The sequence below is a fragment of the Scyliorhinus torazame genome, chromosome 17 (assembly GCF_047496885.1).
Source record: "Scyliorhinus torazame isolate Kashiwa2021f chromosome 17, sScyTor2.1, whole genome shotgun sequence".
Lineage (NCBI taxonomy): Eukaryota > Metazoa > Chordata > Chondrichthyes > Carcharhiniformes > Scyliorhinidae > Scyliorhinus > Scyliorhinus torazame.
In genome coordinates, this window is record NC_092723.1 from 162,425,615 (window position 1) to 162,449,802 (window position 24,188).

Sequence of the window (24,188 nt, forward strand, 5' to 3'; positions counted from 1 at the left end):
TAATCACTTTTTAAAAAATTACCACCAACTGGCCATTGGTCAAAATTGGTAAAATAAATATTTTAATTATCATTAGAGTTAGGTGGGTAGGCACGGAGATAAGTAAGATTGAATGACAGAGTATTTAACCATGATGTGGAGATGCCGGCGTTGGACTGGGGTGAGCACAGTAAGAAGTCTTACAACACCACGTTAAAGTCCAACAGGTTTGTTTCGATGTCACTAGCGCTCCGAAAGCTAGTGACATCGAAACAAACCTGTTGGACTTTAACCTAAAGTATTTAACAGTGAGGGACATTCTCCCCTCACTGGGTTTGCGTGGGTCTCACCCCTACAACCCAAAGGTGTGCAGGGTAGGTGGATTGGCCATCCTAAATTGCCCCTTAATTGGGAAAAAAAAGAATTGAGTACTCTAAATTTATTTTTAAAACATTGACAGGGAGGAGTAGAGTCAGAATGCGAAAGGTAAAATGACTGAAGATGAAAGGCCAGAAAACAGATGCTGAAACTGATATCAGTCAGAAAGTCGTCCCAAAGCATACTACACATGAATATTCTGGAAAACATCTCCACAGGTTGTTCCCCACATCTGTGTAATAAATGCTGCTGCACCATACCAGGCAAGACAATTTCAGTGAACTATTAATTAATTTTCACTATGGTGTCCGATTTATTTTCATGGGGTATTTTTAGTTCTTTTTCAGTGAGAGGTTAAGGTAAAGAACGGTAGATAAATCAAATACCATAGTAATTCATTTATTCCCCACTTCATCTGAACGCAAGTATTTTTGATTTTTTTTTTTATTAAAGGAGGAAAGGAAGGAAAAGCACTTAATTCTGTTTATATAAACTGACCATCCAATTTCTCAAATTCATTCTCAAAGGCAAATCATGGTATCTACCTAAAACTATTTCCATGCTATCCTCTAAATAAGCTTTTTTTGTTCATTCCCCTAATGTAACTGTCATCTCCCTCAGTCATTTCTTTCAATGAAAATGTACAACACATTTATTGTATTTCTCATGTACAGGAAATGTCTTGAACCACTTTATAGGTGAATGGACATTGGACACAAAGCAGGAGGGTGGAAGAAAGAACATGAACATGAGTTCAGGTGTCAAGCTGAGAGGAGGAATCTTAGGAGGCCTTTTAAAGCACTGAGAGAAGTGATAAACAGAAATGAGCGGCACGGGGGCAAAAATAGCATCATTGCTGAAATAGCAATTGAGTAGAATAAAGATTCAAATTTGCTGTAAAATTAGAAAATGGAGGACAGTTTACCATCTGGTTTCAGATTCACATTCTAGTTTGTAAATGCCTCCATAGCCACTTCCCTTCCTGTCTCTCAACCTCCTCAAGCCCCAAAATACTCCACTTCTCAAGTTCCTTTTCAAGCCTCTTGTCAATCGTTGATTTTAATCATTCCACCACTGGCAGCTGTGCCTTCATCTGCCTAGGCCCTTAAGCCCCAAGAATTCACTTCCTAAACCTCCCCAAGTTGCTTTCCTCCTTTAAGACACTCCTTAAATCCTACTTCTGACTAAGTTTTTGGCTACCTGCCCTAATATCTCCTTACGAGCCTTGGTATCATATTTTATTTCTACCATGAAGAGCCCTTGGATGTTATATCATGTTGCTGATGCTACATAGATACAAATTTGTGTTTCACTTCTAAAGCCGACTGTTTATTGGTTGCAAATTGCCCAGTTCATCCTACTTGTACGAATAAAAGTTGAAGTTCACAGCAGGCCAGTGAAGTTAAATATATCCATTTTTCTATGGATAGGCTGACCATACAAGTGATAAATACTTAGTAAACTTAAGTTAGCCTAAAAATATTTTGCTCAAACAGCAACTTTGTTGGTTCAAGGTGAGCATACGGAACAGCAAAACATTAAAAGGTATTCAAGACAAAATCTTAAAAGAATTCAGTAAATCACAGCAGAAGCAATTCAACCAATAGACTGCTCCTACAAAAACTGATGACGTCTGCAAAAGTGTATACAGAAGTTAATATAACATGAAATGACAAGTTAGATAATTTAGTCTAACAGTCAAACTACAGGCCCATCCATACCAAAACTTTCCGTGCCACTTAATTTCTCAAAAAACAGCTAACACTATTTCTAAGTACAGTAATCCCCACATGAAATGAAAATCGCTTATTGTCACAAGTAGGCTTCAATGAAGTTACTGTGAAAAGCCCCTAGTCGCCACATTCCGGCGCCTGTTCGGAGAGGCTGGTACGGGAATTGAACCGTGCTGCTGGCATGCCTTGGTCTGCTTTCAAAGCCAGCGATTTAGCCCAGTGTGCTAAAACAAACACTCCTACATGTTATATGGTAACATGGAAAAGAACTCAGTTTTCTACTGGAGAAAGTAGCCTCAGTGACTGTGCTTTCTCCCAGGTCTCTCTTTGCCTCGCTGATCGTTTTTTATGTTTTTACAATTTCTTAAATTCATCTCTGTAGACCCTTTCTTCCTACAGGATTGTCCCCTTTAATCTCACTCTTAATTTATTTGCCGAAAGAGTCATGTTTGCTTATTTTGGAACTGTTTTAATCATGCACACGGAAGTATATTCTTAAAGTGTTCCATTGCCTTCTCCTGAAGTATTACTGAACAAACTCTGCCAGTTTATTTCCTTTTGTTCTTTTTAATCAAATTTAGCTCTTAACTATGTGCCTGCCTCCTGATCTTGCATATTTCGTACTTCTAAATAATGAAATAATGTTAAAACTTTGTCAGCTGTAGTCACTGCCCTCAAGAGGTGCTACAATTTCCATTTATTGTACTTTTCTCTGGGTCATTTACAAATACCAGATCAAAATGAGCATTGCCTTGATAGGGTTTTTGAAGCATTCTGTCAATATAACTGTCGAAGTCTCGAAACAATTTAGATTTTTCCCTGTTTACATTTGGCCGATTGAAGACTTCCAACAAAATAATTTTTCCTGTTTGCACACATTCTTCCTCTCTCTTTATAGAGAAAATTTTCCTCCTCATTATGCCGACCTGCTGGACAACAAATCCAAAGTACTAGCTGTATTTCTTTTGGCATTAATGGTGTCTATCCAGCAGAATTTGTCTTATAACTTTCTAATCCTCACAAATGTAACTTATTTTATCTCCCCAGGTATCCCTGACATATAGGGATGCACAATCTCCTTTTCTTTGTCCACTGTTGTCTATTTTTTACAGTTAATTGTATTCATTTCCATCCATCCATTGGATTTAGTCATGTTTCTGCTATTCCCACCACATTGTCATTCCTTACTGCTAGCAACAGCCGGTTTGGACAACTTTAAAAAAAATTATTTTTTAAAATTCTCCTCCTTTTTCACATTTTCTCCCACATTTACATCCATCAACAATAAACAATAATCAGCAAGATAGGTCAGTCCCCATAATAACAACGATCCCATCTACCTACCAACCCCCAAACCTCAACCCGCATGTTTACATAAACAAATGACAAAAAGGAATCAGGGATTACCCGTAGTCACCCTTAACCTTACACAGCCCCCCCAGGTCTCCAGCTCCTCCCGTCCACTGCCTCTTGTAAAACTCCTCCTCCCAACCTCTGTTCCTTCCCCCCAACTTTCCACCCCGGCTAGACCACTCGGACCCTGTTCTGCCAGGCTCCGATGGCCGCAGCCCCTCTCCCCACCTCACTCCCGTTCACTGGCTGGCTTAAACCGGCCAGCGTGGAGGCCCCCGCCCGGGTCCCTTTCCCACTTGCCCGGCCCTAGGAAAGCCCAAAGATCCCCTTTTAGCACACAAACCCCGCATATCCACCTACACCCCAAAGAACCCTCATTTCGAGTGAAAGTCCCGTCCCTTCCCTTGTCCAAATATATGCCACATTGGCTCCTTTAGCCTCTACACCCGCGCGCAGTGATACAAAAAAGAAGAAAATACAGTCATGAGGTTACATCGGTACATGGCCATTCCTCAATTTGTCAGTTCTGCCACAGTCCTTCTGCTTTCGCAAACTCATCCGCTGCTTCCGCCGTTCCAAAATAAAAGTCCCTGAGCTTGTAAGTCACCCTCAGCTTCGCTGGATATACAATGCCGCACCGCACCTTGCTAATGTACAGTGCCCTCTTCACCCGGTTGAAGGCAGCCCGCCTCCTTGCCAGCTACACCGTAAAGTCCTGGTATGCACGTATACCAGCTCCAGCCCACTGCACCACCCGCTTCTGCTTGGCCCAGCTCAGGACCTTCTCCTTCACACTGTACCTACGGAAGCACAGAGTCATTGCCCTTGGCGGCTCACTCGCCTTTGGTACAGGCCTCCACGACCGACGAGCCTGATCCAGTTCATATCGGGAGGGATCCTCCCCCTCCCCCAATAGTTTTGCCAGCATCGCGGCAAAATACTCAGTCGGCTTCGGTCCTTCAACTCCTTCGGGCAGCCCCACAATCCTCAAATTCTGTCGCCTGGATCTGTTTTCCAGGTCTTCCATTTTTCCTCGCAGATCCTTGTTAGTGTCCATCACCTTCCGCATCTCTTTCCCCATCGAGGCAAGTTGATCACCGTGCTGCAATAACGTCTCCTCCACTTCCTTCAGCGCCTCCCCTTGCTCTCGCACCTCCGTCCTCACCGGGAAAACCGCCTACTCCACCAGCACACTCAAAACCTCCCTCATCTCCTTCCTCACCGTCTCCATGCATTTCGCAATCTGCGCCAACTGCTTTTCAAATTCCGCAGCCATCACCTTAGTTATTTCTTCAGCCGTAAGCAGTGCGGCCTTCCATGGTGCTCCAGCCTCCATTTTCCTTGGTGACCCCGCGGTGACCTTTCCACTCCCCGACGGACTTTCAGCTGTTTTTTTTTCTGCCGTTTTTTTTGCTCACCCTCGACATTTTTCTTTGTTTTTTTTTCCTCCTGTGTCTTCACTGTGCCTCCTCCGTGCCTTCTCCCTGCTTCTGCCGCCTCCGTGGACCCTGGGACCGGGCTTAAAGCCCCGAAAATGCCGTTCCCGAACGGGAGCCCTCCATTGTGCGGCCGCCTCCCGCCCGCCATCACCGGAAGTCTCCCGGTTTGGACATCTTAACTTCCATTGCTTGTAACATTCCTGTATGTACTGTATTATAAAACTACCACGTTTCAAGTTTCCTCATGTTTTGCCAATCTTGGTTTCTGGTCCATAGCTCACTCTCTATCTATACATTTATATTTACTGTCTTTTATCCAACGTTGTGTCTCACTTGTGATCCTGTTTTCTATCTCCTGTAGCCACCCCCCACCCACCTCTGACCTGTCTATTTAAGCAAGTTTTCCTTTGAGGATCTCCCTTGAAATCTCTGTTGTACTTACTTGGGTTAATTGTAACCCGTTTCTGCTTTACAAGTCATTCTGATCTTGGATGGATTCCCAGTTAATTATGAAAGTAACAATGTTGTCCTCAAATTGCAGCCATATTGATTATTTCCTCAATTCTTCAGTGAACTCCCCATCTTTCCTTGATACCAATAAACATTATTGTGTTTTATGAGGCTTGGCTCTATGTGGCTATTATTTCGTCCTAGGTCATTGCAGTATCATAAAATATATCTTACTATTATTTTATTTATTAAAATGCACATCTCAACAAAAGCTTATCATTTGTGTCTGTACAAATATTTTCAGTTTTAAGATTTAATTCATTTTCATTTTTCATAAAAGTGACATCAAGGATTAAAATCACCACAGATATTATTGGTGACCTTTTTACTTTGAGACATCAATAAACCTGTAAACAGAGATTTTGGTTCACTTTCAAAGAAAAATATCTGATAACATTTATGCTCACATGCCTGCACAAGTTTTGAAAATGCACAGTTTGGATAGAATGAACAACAATGCTTTCAAGTGCATTATGCTTACTTGGCAGCATCACTATCCTGTCTGTAGTATCTGTGGGAATATCACTGCCTGAAGCCTAAAAGCAGTGCTTGGAACTGGAGGCTCCTCCTTGTAGTGCTACGAACCTTAAGCATAAAGTGCAGTAAACAGCACACCTTAATGAGCTGTCACATGCCCAGCAAATATTTAAATTGAATACTTACCACTAACAGCCTTTTCATAATTTTTGCCCAAATTTACAAGATTCCGTAATCCTGGATTAAATTGTTCCATTACAGTCTGAAGAAAAACAAACAAGAATTTAAAGTAGAATTTATGTTGTATTACTTTCACCATTTTTAGAACATAGCAGAGTCACTTGAAATGTTGGGTGAGATTATTTTCATGGCTTTGACCTGCATAATGAATTTGGATCTGAAAGAAACCTGGGTTTATAAATGGGAACGATTCCAGAAGCATTGTGAAATGACGCATGAACACATGAAAATATAAACAAGATTGAGCACCTGTATTTCAGTTATAAGCACAGGAGATGCTTGGCAGAACTGGTCTTTTACTACCAAAGTAAAATGTTACCAAACAATTTTTTGGTACAGTAGTTAAAGTTTAACCACTGCATTTTGAAGGAACATTTATCATAGTGATTTTAAAGTGCTTGACACGCAATATCAACACATAATTTTAATCCTTTAATGTCCAAAAGTAGCCAAGGGAAAGAAATCTACAGCCTATGCTGCTCACAAAGAATACCACCATGCATGTTTTATGACTAGCTTTTCAATTAATTCTTAGTGACCTTAAACTGTTTTACTGGCATCCTGATTGTAATTAATGCACCATAAATAATAAGATAGAACAGATCAAAAAAAATTACAGTATCCCACTCTTGACATACACAGGACATATACTCCCAGAACTTTTAAGCATCAGTTTCTGTCAAAAGAAATAATTAGCAATTCAATGATGCAGACTCTATCTAGGTCTGCAAAAAACAACCAGGACAGGATTTAGTTGAGATTGCACCAATCTCTATGGTTTGATCTCCCTATAAATTCTCTTAGGCATCAATCACTTAGGCAATTTCCAAGCTATTTCTTTAAATTGGGTTGGTTGCGGGAATGGGGCAAAACTAAACCCCGAATCAATCTGATTCTTCTGTTATTGCTAATCTGTGCAAACATGAAGGACACATTAATGTACTATTTGTTCCCTAGAAAAATAACAGACCCCAATCAAACAAAACTTTTTGTTTAAAGATTATTTCGACAAGCACATCAAATCCTGTGCTTCACTAATGTCAGGTGTCAGCTATTTCCCCTGGGTGATCACTCCTCTTCACAAATAAACCACATCTTTCCCAAGCCATCATTAACTTACAATGTATATAAACAATGGGTATCATAACTGCAGCGGCTCCTGTAAACAGGCTCTTAAATAGTCTACTTTGTGAATTATAGCATATAATTGCATTCTGGCTGAAACAATTTCTAACTGGAAAGTTACTGCTCCTCCCAGTATTTCAGGTCTACGCATCAATTTGGCATGCACCAAGCACCATCACTGCTGTATATCAGAAAACTATTCAATAAAATAGGTCTCCACAATGTCCTTTTAATATACCGGACAGCTCCAGTATGTTGTGTCAATACACTACAGTGCACTATTTACAAAGCAGGCTGCTGACATCAAATCAGCTGATTGCAAAACTTCAACCCTAACATACATAATAATGGCAATAGGCAGATCTCCATGTCCTTGGAGAGATTATCTATGCCAACTATGTGACCCCCTTTGTAGTTCAAAGCGGAATACAGAGACCTAGAATATTGAAAAACAGACATGCACAAACATCAAAACTGCATGGCATAATTGTTAGTTCAGTTTCCAGCTCCACCTTCCCTCCGAGCTTAATGAGAGCAAAACAACCTTTACAGTGATCTGCCTAGATTGCTGTAAAGCAAGAAGATTGTGATTCTCATACTGGAGAGATTGTGATTCTCATTCCAAATAGACAATGAGGAGGTAAATTTATGTACACGAATGTCTCATTAGCTTATCTAAACATGGTCGTTAAAAATAATTTTACAAGGTATTTTCAATCTACTATGTTGATTTAATACAGGCTCTGCGACATGCACAAAACATTGGGATGGCAATGAAATGAAATTGTGCAACCAGTGAATTATAACATTCGACATTGACTTGTGCTTAGTTAACGCACATTTTTGGGTAGGGGAGTACTTTCTGTAAAAGGAAATAAAGATCCATTTGTTATGGAAAATATCGATGTAAGCATTTTCAAAAACCTCAGTCATGGCTTATTGTGCCCTCTAGAAGATTGCCCTGAGAAAAACTTGCCACATAATAACCCCCACTTGCTATTTATCCACGTCTGCAGGGCACACCCAGCTTAAATGGTGACTGCACAGGTAAGTGCAGCACACCTTGCAAGGACGGAAGATACCCAGCCTCGGTAACCTTTCACCAGCTTCTCCAGCAAATCCATTGAGCAATCCGGATGACTAACAAAGTGAGGGGTTCTTTTTAGACTGCATTAAAAGAGCAGCCGATACCCTTGTGGGTACTCTTTCCACCTTAAATCATTATTAAAAAAACTTTTTCTGTCGGTTACGAAGTTGTCTTTTGTTATACATTGCTGGGGACGCTCAGTCATGGACCCTCTCCTCTCCCCACCCCATACACCTGGAGCCCTTACCTGGAGCTCACCTGGTGCCACTGATACAGGTAAGACCAGGAGCGGCGGCGGCTGATGCTATTTTGAAAAGTAGGCAACATTTATGTATTTTTTAAAGTAATTTATCTACCCCTCTTCTCACCTTATAGGTGCTCTCCGTGAGCCTGTTGATATCCTCAGCTTTGCGAGACATGGTTTCCCCTGGCAACGACCCCCTCAGAAATGTTTAAAAAAATGTTTTAATCCTCCAGATGTTTTCCTTTCTTAACGCGAAGTGGGGTTTGATAATGATTTAAGTTGCCTTTTCTCCGGTTATCGGTCTTCGTTTTTTTTTTTTGCTGAGGTAAATGCTTTGCCGGCTCCTGTCGCCGCCGATCCCGCTCGAGCTCCTGTCAAACTTCGGCCCCGCTCTGTCCCAATTACGTCACCGGCAGGCAACGGGCCCGCCCACACCCCTCAATGCGCAGGCGTCGATTCCGCCCACGAGCCAACGCCCCTCACTGCGCTGGCGTCGCTACTTCGCCCCTCCCAACCCGCGCGCGCAGGCGCACCTCTCACCCTACTCGCAAGGCTGCTTGGGAATTGTAGTTCTTTGTTCTCCTCACCGTTGAACCCCGCCCCGCTCGATCCTCCTGTTCCTTCTTCAGGTACCACGCTCTAAAAGGGCTTTGGCGACCCTGGACCTCCATTGGAATGGTCCATGATTATGATTGGTGACCAGGAAACTCTGCCGCTTTCTAGCACCTGCTTAACAAGTGCATTGGGAGGATTTGGTCACATCATGAACTTAGCAAGTCAATAAATCCAGAGGTGGAACTTGAACCCGGAACCTCCGGCCCAGAATAATCATTTGTATTTATATAGCGCAGAGAAAATCCCAAATTACGTCCCAAGTGGATATATAAATCAAAATATGACACGGAGTCAACCTAAGGAGCTATTATTATTAATAATGATAATCTTTATTATCACAAGTAAACTTAAATTAACACTGCAATGAATTTACTGTGAAAAGCCCCTAGTCGCCACATTCTGGCGCCTATTCAGGTACACGGAGAATTCAGAATGTCCAATTCACCTAACAAGCCCGTCTTTCGGGACTTGTGGGAGGAAGCCCACGCAGACACAGGGAGAACGTGCAGACTCCGCACAGACAGTGACCCAAGCCAGGAATCGAACCTGGGACCCTAGAGCTGTGAAGGAACAGTGCTAACCACTGTGCTACTGTGATGAAAAGCTTGGTCAAAGTGGTAGGTTTTGAGGAATAACTTAGAGGAGACCAGCGAGAAGGAAGTTTTAGGGAGAGAATTAGGGAGCTCCGGGTCTTGGCGGCAGTAGGCGGTGCTTTGAAAATTTGAGATGCTCAAGAGTCCAGAATGAGAAGTGCAAGTATCTTGGAGGGTTGTTGGGAGGTTATGTATTTAGACATGCCATGGAGAAATTCAGTAGAACCAGAGAATGAGGCAGCACAGATGGTGACTGCTCAGTTCATCATGTCAGTTCTGGTTCTTTGTCAGACCTATCCAATTAGCCCCACTCTCTTGACCTTGCATGTAAATATTTCCCATTCATGTATTTGCCTATTGAAATTTGCTATTGAATGTACTGACATCATCCTTCCAGGCAACTCATAACAACTCATTGCATAAAAAAAAAACACTGTATAAATGTAAACTTACCTTCTTTCCCAATTTCAGTCTTGTGAATATTCCAACAGTGAATAACATTTCACATATACCTGTTACATGCCTTGCATCTTAGACACAGGAACATACTTTTCCTTTTCCAAATATTAAAGCAGAAAAGGCCCTTCGGCTCACGATGTTGTGCCAAACTTTTGTCCTAGATTAAGAACAAATTAATATACACCCCATCATCCTACCGTAATCCATGTACCTATCCAATAGCCGCTTGAAGGTCCCTAATGTTTCCAACTCAACTACTTCCACAGGCAGTGCATTCCATGCCCCCACTACTCTGGGTAAAGAACCTACCTCTGACATCCCCCCTATATCTTCCACCATTCACCTTATCTGCCACCATTCACCTTAAATCTATGTCTCCTTGTAATGGTTTGTGTGACTGTTACAACTCTCGCACAGGTCACGGGGGTAGACCATTCCATTCCCCACAACCTCTTCCATGACCGAGCGGGGTTTCCACTCAACGAGGGACGCCCACAGAGTATAAAAACCCTGGCCTGAGTGTAGGTTGTGGTGGGAGACCCTTCCTGGAATGGAGTAATTAATGTATGTATCGATAAGGGGCTGGTTTAGCACAGTGGGCTAAACAGCTGGCTTGTAATGCAGAACAAGACCAGCAGCACAGGTTCAATTCCCGTACCGGCCTCCCCGAACAGGCGCCGGAATATGGCGACTCGGGGCTCTTCATAGTAACTTCATTGAAGCCTACTTGTGACAATAATCGATTATTATTATAAACCTTTATGTTTGAATCCTACCCTTCGCTCCATGTGATCACTCTGTGTGGATTCTACAGGTGTTAACAGGCACTGAATCACATAAGGAGACATTAGGGCAAGTGACCAAGTTCAGTCAAACAGGTACGATTTAAAGAGCATAAGGGCAGCACGGTGACACAGTGGTAGCACTGCAGTCTCATAGCACCGAGGTCCCAGGTTCGATCCCAGCTCTGGGTCACTGTCCGTGTGGAGTTTGCACATTCTACCAGTGTTTGCGTGGGTTTCGCCCCCACAACCCAAAGATGTGCAATGTGGATTGAACACGCTAAATTGCCCCTTAATTGGAAAAAATGAATTGGCTACTCTAAATTTATTTTTTTTAAATTAAAAAAAGCAGGATTTAAAGAGCATCTATTTTTTAATGTCTGTTTATTGGAGTTTTTTCCATTTTCACACAAGCATGTACAAAGCAAGCAACAGTATGAAGACAGCTAGAGATGCCAATGTAAAACAAATACAGCCTAGGAGAACAGTCATTACAGCATTAGGATTGGATGAATCAGGGCCAAAATTCCCAATAGGTTCCCCCTTGGATATAAGACTATCTGCTCACAAAGAGGATACAGGCAACAATTTAGCCCCACATCACACACGTAGTTTAAAACAGAATGACAGATGAGAAAATCAATACCCAAGAACCCCAGCCCTAAGGGGATATCGCAAACTCTTTTGGCGCAATTTGAACTCTCCTCCAGACCCATTGGAACAGGCAGCCGCTCTCATATTCAAAAGACAAAGACAAATTCAATGAGAGGACTGGGCACAGCCAACACCATTTTAAGAATCCATGATCTCCCACAGAGAAAGTAAAAAGTGAGCAAGAGCCACGACTCCATTACCCCGCTCCAGGACCATGGGGAGAACAGAACACCAAACCATCAACAACAGCCCCATAGGGCAAAAATCAACCCCTAGGTCAGACCCAAGACGGAAGAGAAAAATAGCCTGGTCCCAGTCGAAGAAATGGGGTTACCCACACCAGGACGGCAGGGCCTAAACTGGGGGTCGCCCTGGGAGGGAGGGCCAGCACCCTCTAGAACTGCGGGATCCCTCTGCAACCACCGAGATCACCAACACACAGAAAGGATTGACCACCCAAAACCTAACAAAATTCGATCCTTGTTTGTCCGTGCCAGCAAGGCCCACCTTCCAATGTCGCCACCACGAGCCCACAAGGGCCTCAAAACTCAGCAGGATATTGGTGACCTTCTTAATGCTTGGTCTGGCCCGAAGAAAATGTAGAGAAAGAAGAGCAAGAACTGTCAGAACGAATCCCTCGGATCCACAATATTTTTTTTTTACAAAATTTAGAATACCCAATCATTTTTTCCAATTAAGGGGCAATTTAGTGTGTCTAATCCACCTACCCAGCACATCTTTTTGGGTTGTGGGGGCGAAACCCACGCAAACGCGGGGAGAATGTGCAAACTCCACATGGACAGTGACCCAGAGCCGGGATCGAACCTGGGATCTCAGCACCATGAGGCAGCAGGGCTAACCCACTGCGCCAACGTGCTGCCCCCCAGATCCGCCATATTAACGACAAACCAAAAAATAAACAGTCAACCAATCATCACGCGGGCTTGGCAGACTCTCGGGAAGCTGCTTAGGCCTGGAGAAGAATCAGCACAGCAAAACAAAAGGATTGGATCGAACTATGGGAGATCTATCTCGAACATGGCAAGGACATAACTAAACTTACTATCCACAGCCTTCACCCCTCATCCCACTCCGGACCTGCTCATCCTCCCCGCAAGGATACAAATAGATAAAGAAACTGTGCACAACTCCCACATACCAAATCCAGCTTAACATGAGGCAACCTTATGAATATAGGATAATTAACGGTGTAAAACATCACCTCCAAAGAATTCACTTCCCTGCAAGCAATTAAAATAATCATATTAACAGACAACATCATGATTATCAGGGAGTAATGTCCAGGATCAAAACTGAGAAGTGAGGCAGTCATCAGGATAAACAAACACTCCACTGGCACATGAAGAAAGTAGACAGCAAGGATAGTATAGAATCTAAAATGGCGAGCATCTCCCAGGATCTTCGACAGATATCAGCAATTGGGACACGAGCTTCAATACTTACTCTTAGTGTGCTGATATGACTGGGCTCAGGCAGTCAACAACCTAGACACCCGCAGGGGAGACAGCCCGGCCGGCTCAGGCAGTCCCCACCCCTCTTGGCCGACACCCGGTTCAGGGCCATACGACCCAGACGTTCAAAGGCCATCGCAACCCAAGGCCTCAAAGACACGGTTAAATGTGCTCCATCAAATCTAAAACCCCACCCTCCAGATCTAGATTTTGGAAACATGGCAGCCAGTTTTTGCCCAGGAACCTCTCCACCATCTCACCATAGACACCAGACTCAGCAGGGCTTCACGCCATATCCTCTTCCTCTTCGTCCACTTCCCTCAGGAAGGACAACAGGCCATTCAACAGGACCCCAACCGTGTGGAGGAGGGCTTCCACCAGTGATACATCATCAATAACACACGGCGAGTGATGAATGTAACTGAGGCTTTAATACACTAAACAGCAAGCCTCCTGCCTCTGGATCCGAACTGGGTCCGGAGGTGGAGACTTGCCACCTTTATTCAGAAGCCCGAGGGGAGGGGCCACAGGTGGAGCCAACCTGGACAAGCCCAGGCATGCACAAGCATGCACAATACAATACAATACATATAATGCAATAACGTGGTTTACCACATTCACCCCCTGTTTAAAAAAGAGTCCAGCGGGGGTGAAGTGGTCTTAAAGGTCAAGTCTATCGGGGGCCTTGATATTCCGCGTGACCGCCTCAGTCCCGGCTGTGGTGTGGGTGCCGGCGTCGAGACCTGCGCGTCCGGGAGCGTGCTGTCTTCTTCTTCACCCAGGTGTTCAGTCGGCGAAGGGGGGGTGCAGTGTATGGGTGGAGGTGGTGGTGCTTGTTGTCGGTGGGCCTTTGGGTGCCAGTTCGTGAGGGAGGTGGGCAGGGGTGGGGGAAGACGGTGTAGGATGGGGGGGTGGTGGTGATGGTTGCCGGGGAACCTGCAGGTGCCAAATCCCGAAGGGAGACCGTGTCCTGCCGCCCGTCCTGATGTGACACGCAGACATATTGGGGGTTTGCATGGAGGAGCAGGACCTTCTCGACGAGGGGGTCGGTTTTATGGCTCCTCTCATGCTTCTGGAGAAGGACGGGCCCCGGGACTGTCAGCCAGGACGGGAGCGAGACCCCGGAGGTGGATTTCCTGGGAAGGCAAACATACGTTCATGAGGAGTCTCGTTAGTAGCTGTACAGTGGAGTGACCGGATGGAGTGGAGCGCATCGGGGAGGACCTCCTGTCAGCGGGAGACTGGGAGGCTTTTCGACCGTAGGGCCAGAAGGACGGCCTTCCAGACCGTCGCGTTCTCCCTCTCCACCTGTCTGTTTCCCTGGGGGTTATAGCTGGTCGTCCTGCTGGAGGCGATGCCTTTGCTGAGCAGGAACTGACGCAACTCGTCGCTCATAAAGGAGGAGCCCCGATCACTGTGGATGTAGGCGGGGAACCCGAACAGTGTGAAAAGACTGTGCAGGGCCTTGATAACGGAGGCAGAGGTCATGTCAGAGCATGGGATGGCAAAAGGGAATCTGGAGTACTCATCAACTATGTTGAGGAAGTACACGTTACGGCCAGTGGAGGGGAGGGGCCCTTTGAAGTCCATGCTGTGGCGCTCAAAGGGGTGGGAGGCCTTTACCAGATGTGCTCTGTCTGGCCGATAGAAGTGCGGTTTGCACTCCGCGCAGACCTGGCAGTCCCTGGTCACGGACCTGACCTCCTCGATGGAGTAAGATAGGTTGCAAGCCTTGATGAAGTGGAAAAAACGGGTGACCCCCGGGTGACAGAGGTCGTTGTGTAGGGCCCGGAGTCGGTCTACTTGTGCGCTGGCACATGTACCGCGGGAGCGGGCATCTGGGAGCTCATTGAGCTTCCCAGGTTGATACAGGATATAATAGCTGTAGGTGGACTGCTCGATCCTCCACCTCAGAATCTTGTCATTCTTGATCTTCCCCCGCTGTGTGTTATTGAACATGAAAGCAACCGACCGTTGGTCAGTGAGGAGAGTGAATCGCCTGCCGGCCAGGTAATGCCTCCAATGTCTCACAGCTTCTACGATGGCTTGGGCTTCCTTTTCGACAGAGGAGTGTAGAATTTCGGAGGCATGAAGGGTACGGGAGAAGAAGGCCACGGGCCTGCCCACCTGGTTGAACGTAGCGGCCGGAGCAAAGTCCGCCCCATCGCTCTCCACTTGGAATGGGATGGACTTGTCCACGGCGTGCATCGCGGCTTTGGCAATATCTGCCTTGATGCGATTGAAGGCCAGTCGGGCCTCAGCCGTCAGGGGAAAAGTGGTGGATTTGATCAGTGGACGGGCCTTGTCCGCATAGTTGGGGACCCACTGGGATTAGTATGAGAAGAACCCCAGGCATCTCTTCAGGGCCTTGGGGCAATGGGGGAGGGGAAGTTCCAGGAGGGGGCGCATGTGGTCGGGGTCGGGCCCTAGGACTCCGTGTTCCACGACGTAGCTGAGGATGGCTAGGCGGGTTGTGCGGAAGACGCATTTCTCTCTATTATAGGTTAGGTTCAGGAGTTTAGCGGTGTGGAGGAAGCGCCAGAGGTTCTCGTCATGGTCCTGCTGGTCATGGCCGCAGATGATGACGTTGTCTAAGTACAGGAACGTGGCCCGCAGCCCGTACTGGTCAACCATTCGGTCCATTTCCCTTTGGAAGACCGAGACCCAGTTGGTGACGCCGAAGGGGACCCTGAGGAACTGGTAGAGGCGGCCATCTGCCTCGAAGGCAGTGTATTGGCAGTCCTCCGGGCGGATAGGGAGCTGGTGATACGCGGACGTCAAGTCAACTGTGGAGAAGACTCGATACTGCGCAATCTGATTGACCATGTCAGATATGCGGGGAAGGGGGTACGCATCGAGCTGCGTGTATCAGTTAATGGTCTGGCTGTAATCGATGACCATCCGGTGCTTCTCCCCAGTCTTGACGATCACCACTTGGGCTCTCCAGGGGCTGTTACTAGTCTTAATGATCCCCTCTCGCAGGAGTCGCTGGACCTCCGACCTGATAAAGGCCCTGTCCTGGGCACTGTAGCTTCTGCTTCTGGTAGCGACGGGCTTACAGTCCGGGGTGAGGTTTGCGAAGAGGGAGGATGGGGTGACCTTAAGGGTCGCGAGGCTACAGACGGTGAGGGGGGGCAAGGGTCCGTCGAACTTTAAGGTAAGGCTCTGGAGATGGCACTGGAAGTCAAGCCCAAGTAATAGGGCAGCGCAGAGATGGGGGAGGAGGTAGAGTTTAAAGTTGGTGTACTCTACACCTTGTGGTGTAAGGGTCGCGACACAGTACCCCCGGATTTCTACTGCGTGGGATCCGGAAATCTGGGGGATTTTCTGGGTCGTGGGTAAGATTGGGAGGGAGCAGCACCTTACCGTATCTGGATGTATGAAGCTGCCTGTGCTCCTGGAGTCGAAAAGGCAGGCCGTCTTGTGCCCGTTGATCCGGATGGTCATCGTGGACTTCGCGAGGTGGTGCGGCCGGGACTGGTCGAGTGTGACGGAGGCGAGTGTTGGAAGGCGGTCGGTAGGCTGGTCGGAGGTAGCGGCGGCCAGCGTACGGTCGGGTGAGCTGGGCTCCCAGGAGGCTGCGGAGTGGTCCCAAGGTGGCGGCCCTCATGAGTTACGCGTGGCATTTGCGATGGCGTCCAAGATGGCGGCCCCCATGGATCGCGCGTGGCGGGTGTCAGCGGCGATGGCGTCCAAGGTGGCGGCCAAAGTTAAAGATGGCGGTGCCCATGGGTCGCCCATGGCGTGGCAGCTGGGGGCAGCCCTGACAGGCAGCAGGCAGCGCTGCTGGGCCTAGGAGATTTAGGGGGGATCGACAGGCTTTTGCGAAGTGGCCCTTCTCCCACAGCCGTTACAAGTTGCGTTCCGTGCCAGGCAGCGTTGTCTAGGGTGATTACCCTGGCCGCAGAAGTAGCACCTCGGGCCTCCGGCATTGGCGGGCCGCTGCGCGGCGCAGGCTTGTGTCTCAGCCGGGTCGATTGATGGCTGCGCCCACGAGGCCCACGAGGGTGCCGCGCAGTCGGAGGTGTGGGCCCCCATGTTCTGGGCGGCCACCTCCAGCGAGTTGGAGAGTTGTACTGTCTCGGGGAGGCCGAGTGTCCCCCCTTCTAGTAGACACTGGCGGATATAGTTAGAGTTCATGCCCGCGACATAAACTGTTTCTGATTAGCAGCTCCGCGTGCTGGGTAGCCGATATCGCCCGGCAGTCACAGTTCTGGCAGAGGATGTGCAAGGCACGCAGGAATTCTGCGAGTGATTCCCCAGGGCGTTGCTGTCTCGTGGCGAGGAGGTGCCTAGCATACACCTGGTTAACGGATTTTACGTATTGTCCTTTTAGCAGCATTATAGCCTCCGCGTATGAGGAGGCATCTCTGATGAGGGGAAAGACTCTTGGACTCACCCATGGGTGGAGGACCTGCTTCTTCTGGAGGTCTGTGAGGTCTTCGTTGAAGGACGCGAGGTACGCCTCGAAGCAGCTTAGACAGTGTTCAAACGTTTCTGTAGCGTCGGCTGCTTGTGGGTCCAGCTCCAAGCAATCAGGCTTGAGTGATGAGTTCATCTTTAGGAGTTTAGTGTATTAAATTGATACACCATCAATAACACACAACGAGTGATGAACGTAACTGAGGCTTTAATACACTAAACAGCAAGCCTCCTGCCTCTGGACCCGAACTGGGTCCGGAGGCGGAGACTTGCCACCTTTATACAGAAGCCCGAGGGAACGAGCCACAGGCAGAGCCAGCCTGGACAAGCCCAGGCATGCACAAGTATGCACAATACAATACAATACATATAATGCAATACCGTGGTTTACCACAACCAGGGACAATGATTTCCCCATCGCAAGAACCTTCTCATTGCCACCACTGCCTTCATAAATACACCTTGCCACTCCTGAAACTGGGTTTTGGCATCTCACATTGCAGAGTCGAACCGTTCAGATGGATTAACTTCATTGTTGCCAGCCATCATCCGCCGGATGAACCTACACCATCAGGGCGGGAATCCCCCCAAAACTGGCTGTGCCTCCAAAGACAGGGCCTCACCCTAACTTCCTCCGGCTGCCATTAATCAAGAATGATTAAAATCTTTCGACTCGATCCAAAGAAACTGAAACACTGACCAACAACTCTTGGTACATTACATCAACCACGTAGACCAAGAAAAGACAAAATAAAGATGTGCACAAGGATAAAAATAAAGATTGAAGGATGAGCAGAGTTGGAACTTGCGAAAACACAGTTACCCCCACGCTCACATCATGTGGCCCCCTGTAAAGAGCATCTTAAAGGAGAGAGAGTGGTGGAGAGGTGTAGGGAAGGAATCTAGAACTCAGGGCCTAGTTAGCTGAAGGCACGGCCATCAATGGTGGAGCAATTAAAATTGGGGATATGCAAGGGACCAGAATTGGAGGAGCGTTGCTATCTGGCAGGCTTGAGGGACTTAAGGGGCTGGTTTAGCACAGTGGGCGAAACAGCTGGCTTGTAATGCAGAACAAGACCAGCAGTGCGGGTTCAATTCCTGTACCGACCTCCTCGAACAGGCTCCGGAATGTGGCGACTAGGGGCTTTTCACAGTAACTTCATTGAAGCCTACTTGTGACAATAAGCGATTATATTATTATTATTGATGGGCTGGAGGAAATCACGGACATAGGGAGGGACAAAACCGTGGCGGGATTTGAAAAAAGGATTAGAATTTTAAAATGACCAAATATGGACCAATGTAGGTCAGTGAGCAGGAGGTAATGTGTGAATGGAACCTAGTGAAAGTTAGGATACGGTTTAAGATGAGTTCACATTACTAGACGGTAATGTATGGGAGACTGGCAAGGAAAGCATTTGAATAGACAAGTCAAGAGGTCACAGTGCCGTGAATGAGGGTTTCAGCAGTGGCGGGGGTTGGGGGGGGGGGGGGTAATGTCACTGGATGAGTCAGCCAGAGGTCCAGGCTAATGCTCTGAGGGCATGGGTTCAAATCCCATCACGGCTGGTGGAATTTGAGTCCCATTAATAAAAGCGGGAATTGAAAACTGGTCTCAGTAATGGTGACCATGGCAACTATCATCGCCTGTTGTAAAAACCCAACTGTATCACAAAAACCCTTTCGAGAAGGAAATCTGCTGTCCTACGCTGACCTGACCTCCGTGGCTCCACTCCACACTCACGGCAATGCTCTCTGAAATGGCCGAGCAAGCTACTCAGTTCAAGGGTAATTAGGGATGGGCAACAATGCTGGCCTTGCCGGCGGTGCCCACACCCCGTGACAGAGAAAAATAACTGAGCGTCGTCAGTGTACGTGTGGAACCTGAAGTTATGTTTATTAGATGATGCAGTAAAACTGATAGTGCTGGCACACAGCCACATGGGAAGATATTAGGATGGGTCTGGTGAAGCAGATGGGTGTTAACAACAGCACCTTGAAGGAGGTAATAAAGTTCGGGCAGGGATTCCCGAGTTGAGTCACAGCCACTAATGCTGGAGTGATTAAAGTCGGGGGATGTGCAAGAGATAGAATTAGAGGCGTGGCAGTAACCTGGGAAGAATTTGAAATCAAGGTTGCGCAGAGTTAGAGTTCCAGGTGCATATTCTTCCCTTAAAAAAATTTTTTTTTAGAGTATCCAATTATTTTTTTCCCAATTAAGGGGCAGTTTAGCGTGGCTAACCCACTTAACCTGCACATCTTTGACTTGTGGGGGTGAGACCCGCACAGACACGGGGAGAATGTGCAAACTCCATATGGACAGTGACCCGGGGCCGGGATCGAACCCGGGTCCTCGGTGCCGTGAGGCAGCAGCGCTCACCACTGTGCCACCGTGCCGCCCTGCATATTCTTTTCTGACAAAGATCCAACACCCAAAACATTGGCTTATCTATTTTCTCCACAGGACCCGACTCAACTGCTGAGTGTTCGCTGCATTTTCTGTTTCTGTTTCGGATTTCCAGCATATTCCAGAATTCTATTCGTCTTGTTTGTGATTTTATTTTACCTGGTTACAGGGACGGGCTTTCCACTACAAAAAACTGTTTCTGTTTACAGATTTTCATATCATAACATGAAACAGAAGAAGGCCTTTCAACCCATTGGCTGTGTGCTAGCTGTTTCCAAGGACAATTCCGTTTGTGTTCCAATCATTAATCATTAAAAATGTTCTATTCAACATGATGCCAAGGATAGCTTTTTGCCTTCAAAAGGAGACGGATGTATTAAATGTTGCACAACTTGCACAGATTAGGAAAACTGGTCTTATTGGAGAAAGATTTCTACTGAGTAACTCAGGCCAGTCATTGGATAGATTGTTCGTGGGTAGGGCTAGCAAGTGGTATGGAGCAAAGATGTGATTGAGTTGCAGGTCTCTTATTGAAAGGTGGAACAGGCCCAAAGGGCTGAATGGCCTCCTGTTTCTATGTCAAGTTTAATGTTGACACTTTAAACAGCCACGCCAATTATAGATGTAAGCACATTGGAATGGGTGGCATGGTACAAAAAAAACAACAAATGGTTTGACCTCAATTTATAATGCAGAGTTCCATGTTCATTTTCATGTGTCCAATCTCTTTATATAGGGTGACTGCTTTGCCTTGATTCCAGCATTGTTTGATTTGTTTTCAATCCACGTGAGTTGTTGGTTAGATTTTTTGGGGAGGGGTTGGTGTTTGTGTTGGGGAGGGCGGGGTGATGGTGAGCACAGTGCATCATCCTTACTTCCTCCTGTAACAACGTGCACAGCAGTTGGTGATCACTTAATTGTTCCACATAGAATGAGGCAGTCACGGAATGAGCCCACTTGGCTCATTGTTCTGGTGCCAGCTCTGAAGAGCTATCCATTTAGTGCTTCTTCGCCCCCTACTCTTTCCCCATGGCACTACAAATGTTTTCCTTTTCCAGTGTTTATCCACCTCCCATTGAATCTGCTCCCACCGCCCTTTCAGGCAGCGCATTCCGGCTCACAGCATCTCACTGCGCAAAAAATAAAAGACAGCTCATCTTGAAATGAAATGAAATGAAAATCGCTTATTGTCACAAGTAGGCTTCAAATGAAGTTACTGTGAAAAACCCCTAGTTGCCACATTCCAGCGCCTGTTCGGGGAGGCTGGTACATGAATTGAGCCGTGCTGCTGGCTTGCCTTGGTCTGCTTTCAAAGCCAGCGATTTAGCCCTGTGCTAAACAGCCCCAGTTTGCTCAGTTCTGCTCAGTTTGTTTATGTAAAATATTTTACATCAATCCTTCCACCTTCACCATCTAGAAGGGCAAGGGCAGCAGAAACATGGGAACACCACCACCTGCAGGTTCCCCTCTGAACCACATTCCATCCTAATTTGGAACTGTGTCGTTGTTCCTTCACTATCACAAAATCGTGAATGCCCTCCCTAACAGCACTGTAGGTGTATCTACATCACATGGACTGCAACGATTGGAGAAAGCGGCTCACCACTAACCCCTCGAGGGCAATTAAGAAAGGGCAATAAGTGACCTGGCCAGCGGAGTCCACGTCCTGTGAATGAAATAAATCCATCAAAAAAAAGATGATCCGGCCATTTATCTTATTGCTGTCTGTGCACATACTGGCTGCCACACTTCCTACATTATAACAGCGACCACGCCAATGGCCCTTCATTGGTTGTAAAGCACTTTGGGATGTCCTGGGGTTATGAACGGAGCTATAGAAATGCAAGCTCTTTATTCCTATAAGTTGTAAGTTGTCTGAAACGGAACCTCATCAGCTGTGTGTCAAATGTATTATTCCAGCCAAGCAAAGGAGAACCACAGGACAAAGGCTGGAATGCCAAACATCATGAAGATTGAAAAGGCAAGGAGGTGAGACAGATCAGGAAGTGTCGATTAGATGATGCTAAGGTTGACTTCTGAAGGTTGCAGTCGGATTACAGCTCACTCAATGTCAAAAATGCTAGACCATGTGGTACAAGCGTCTGAACAAACTGGAAAATCCACATCAAGTTGGGTCAACAATACAATTATAGACGTCACATAGCCATGTGATTCTCAGTCCATCCGTAACAGCAGGCTACACCTATTCTCAACACAAAGTAATTGAAACATATTTCCATATAATGTGCCCTGACTTTGTCCAGGTGCATGTGCAGCTGACTTTCCTTTATCTGTACTCATGGCAGCAGTGGCCAATGACCACAACAAACATTCAACCGACTGACGACCGGATTCTCCTAACTATAGGCTTTTCTGTTAACCCCATATCCTGACAAAGTTTAAATTACAAATATTTATAATACAGATTTTGTGCCTGGTGTATTTCCACTGCGCATCACACATAGTTGCAGATGCAAACATGCCTTTCATTAAAAAAAGAGAAATCAATGCTAACTATTTCATGCTGGGGTCTTAGCGGTGACCAACAACACCAGGATCTCTGCCAAGAGGAAGAACGTGCATTTCTATTGCGCCTTTCACAATCTCGGCATTCCCCCAAAGCATTTTACAGCCGATGAAGTATTTTTGAGATTTCCCTGATTTGAGAAGTACTTTAGGGGGCAGCACAGTAGCATAGTGGTCAGCACAATTGCTTCACAGCTCCAGGGTCCCAGGTTCGATTCCCGGCTTGGGTCACTGTCTGTGCCGGGTCTGCACGTTCTCCCCTTGTCTACGTGGGTTTCCTCCGGGTGCTCCGGTTTCCTCCCACAGTTCAAAGATGTGCAGGTTAGGTGGTTTGGCCATGCTAAATTGCCCTTAGTGTCCAAAATTGCCCTTAGTGTTGGGTGGGGTTACTGGGTTGTGGTATGTAGGTGTGGGCTTGGGTAGGGTGCTCTTTCCAAGAGCCGGTGCAGACTCAATGGGCCGAATGGCCTTCTTCTGCACTGTAGATTCTATGATTCTGATTCTATGAAGTGCAGGCACTGTAGTATTGTTAAATGTAGAAATAAAGGATGCTTAGGACAGAGAGATTGAGGTGAGGGTGGGGCGGAGAATGAAAATGACAGGTGACCAGAAACTCAGGGTCATAATAATAATCTTTATTGTCACAAGTTGGATTACAGTAACACTGCAATGACGATACTGTGAAAAGCCCCTGGTCGACACATTCTGGCACCTGTTTGGATACACAGAGGGAGAATTCAGAATATCCATATTACCTAACAGCATCTCTTTTGGGATTTGTGGGAGCAAACAGGAGCACCCGGAGGAAACCCACGCAGACACAGGGAGAACATGCGGACTCCACACACACAGTGACCCAAGCCGGGAATCGAATCTGGGACCCTGGAGCGGTGAAGCAACAGTGCCACCCACTGTGCTACTTCAGGACTTGGAGACATGGCTTACAACTTCAGTTACGTATCATAGTCTTGGTAGAGAAACTATGCACACAGGGAAATCTCAATCATTGTGGACTCAGGCATGCTTTTAGCTTCACATTATTACTTAGATTTATTTTAGTTTAAGTTATGACATGTCTCACATCTGGTTTATTGCCTTTTCTTTTTATCTGACAGGTTAATAACACTAAAATGACCAATCAGAAAAATATTTCTTCTTCCTTAATCATCATCTTTGTTTTATCATTGAGTAATTGTTTCAATCCCTCAGCTCAGGCAGGTTAAAGGCTTATATAGTAATAAGGACGTCCTGATAGTGACATGAGCAATGGATGTTATTGGTACTTTAAAGATTAAAATGCAACCACACCCAAATGTTTTCTCGATCCAGTTCAGTTGCCCAATACTGCCGAGTAGGAAGTCGGTAGCAGTGTAAATCATTGAATTCCCTTTCTTAATTTCCTCTTCTCACCAGAGCTTCATGGTGTGGTATTAGAGGTATTACGGTACCTGATAGGCTGGAGCACCATTGGTGGAAACTGTATGCTTTCTATTGGTTAGGATGTATGGTAGCTCCGCCCTGCTGGGCGGGGTATAAGAGCCCTTGCCGCCCCAGCAGCCTTCATTCTGTCCCTGAGCTGCTAGGGGAAACATCTAGCTTATTAAAGCCTTCAGTTGGACTACAACCTCGCTTTAGTGGTCATTGATCATGCATCAATTTAATAAGCTAGTTTTTTTAAGAAGAAAGGATGGAG

At 46.3% G+C, this 24,188-nt stretch overlaps 1 protein-coding gene across 1 annotated transcript in view; it reads right to left on the reverse strand.

Moving 5' to 3' along the window:
- Positions 1 to 8,952, reverse strand: part of LOC140394351 (BAR/IMD domain-containing adapter protein 2-like 1) — a 241,601-nt gene extending 232,649 nt beyond the window's left edge. The window contains exons 1-2 of the mRNA XM_072481550.1: positions 8,690 to 8,952; positions 6,056 to 6,131 (exon numbers count right to left, since the gene is read on the reverse strand). Of these exons, the coding sequence (XP_072337651.1) occupies positions 6,056 to 6,131; positions 8,690 to 8,740 (127 nt within the window). The 5' untranslated portion in view covers positions 8,741 to 8,952. The remainder of the gene's footprint in view (positions 1 to 6,055; positions 6,132 to 8,689) is intronic.
- Between the last annotated feature and the right edge of the window lie 15,236 nt (positions 8,953 to 24,188).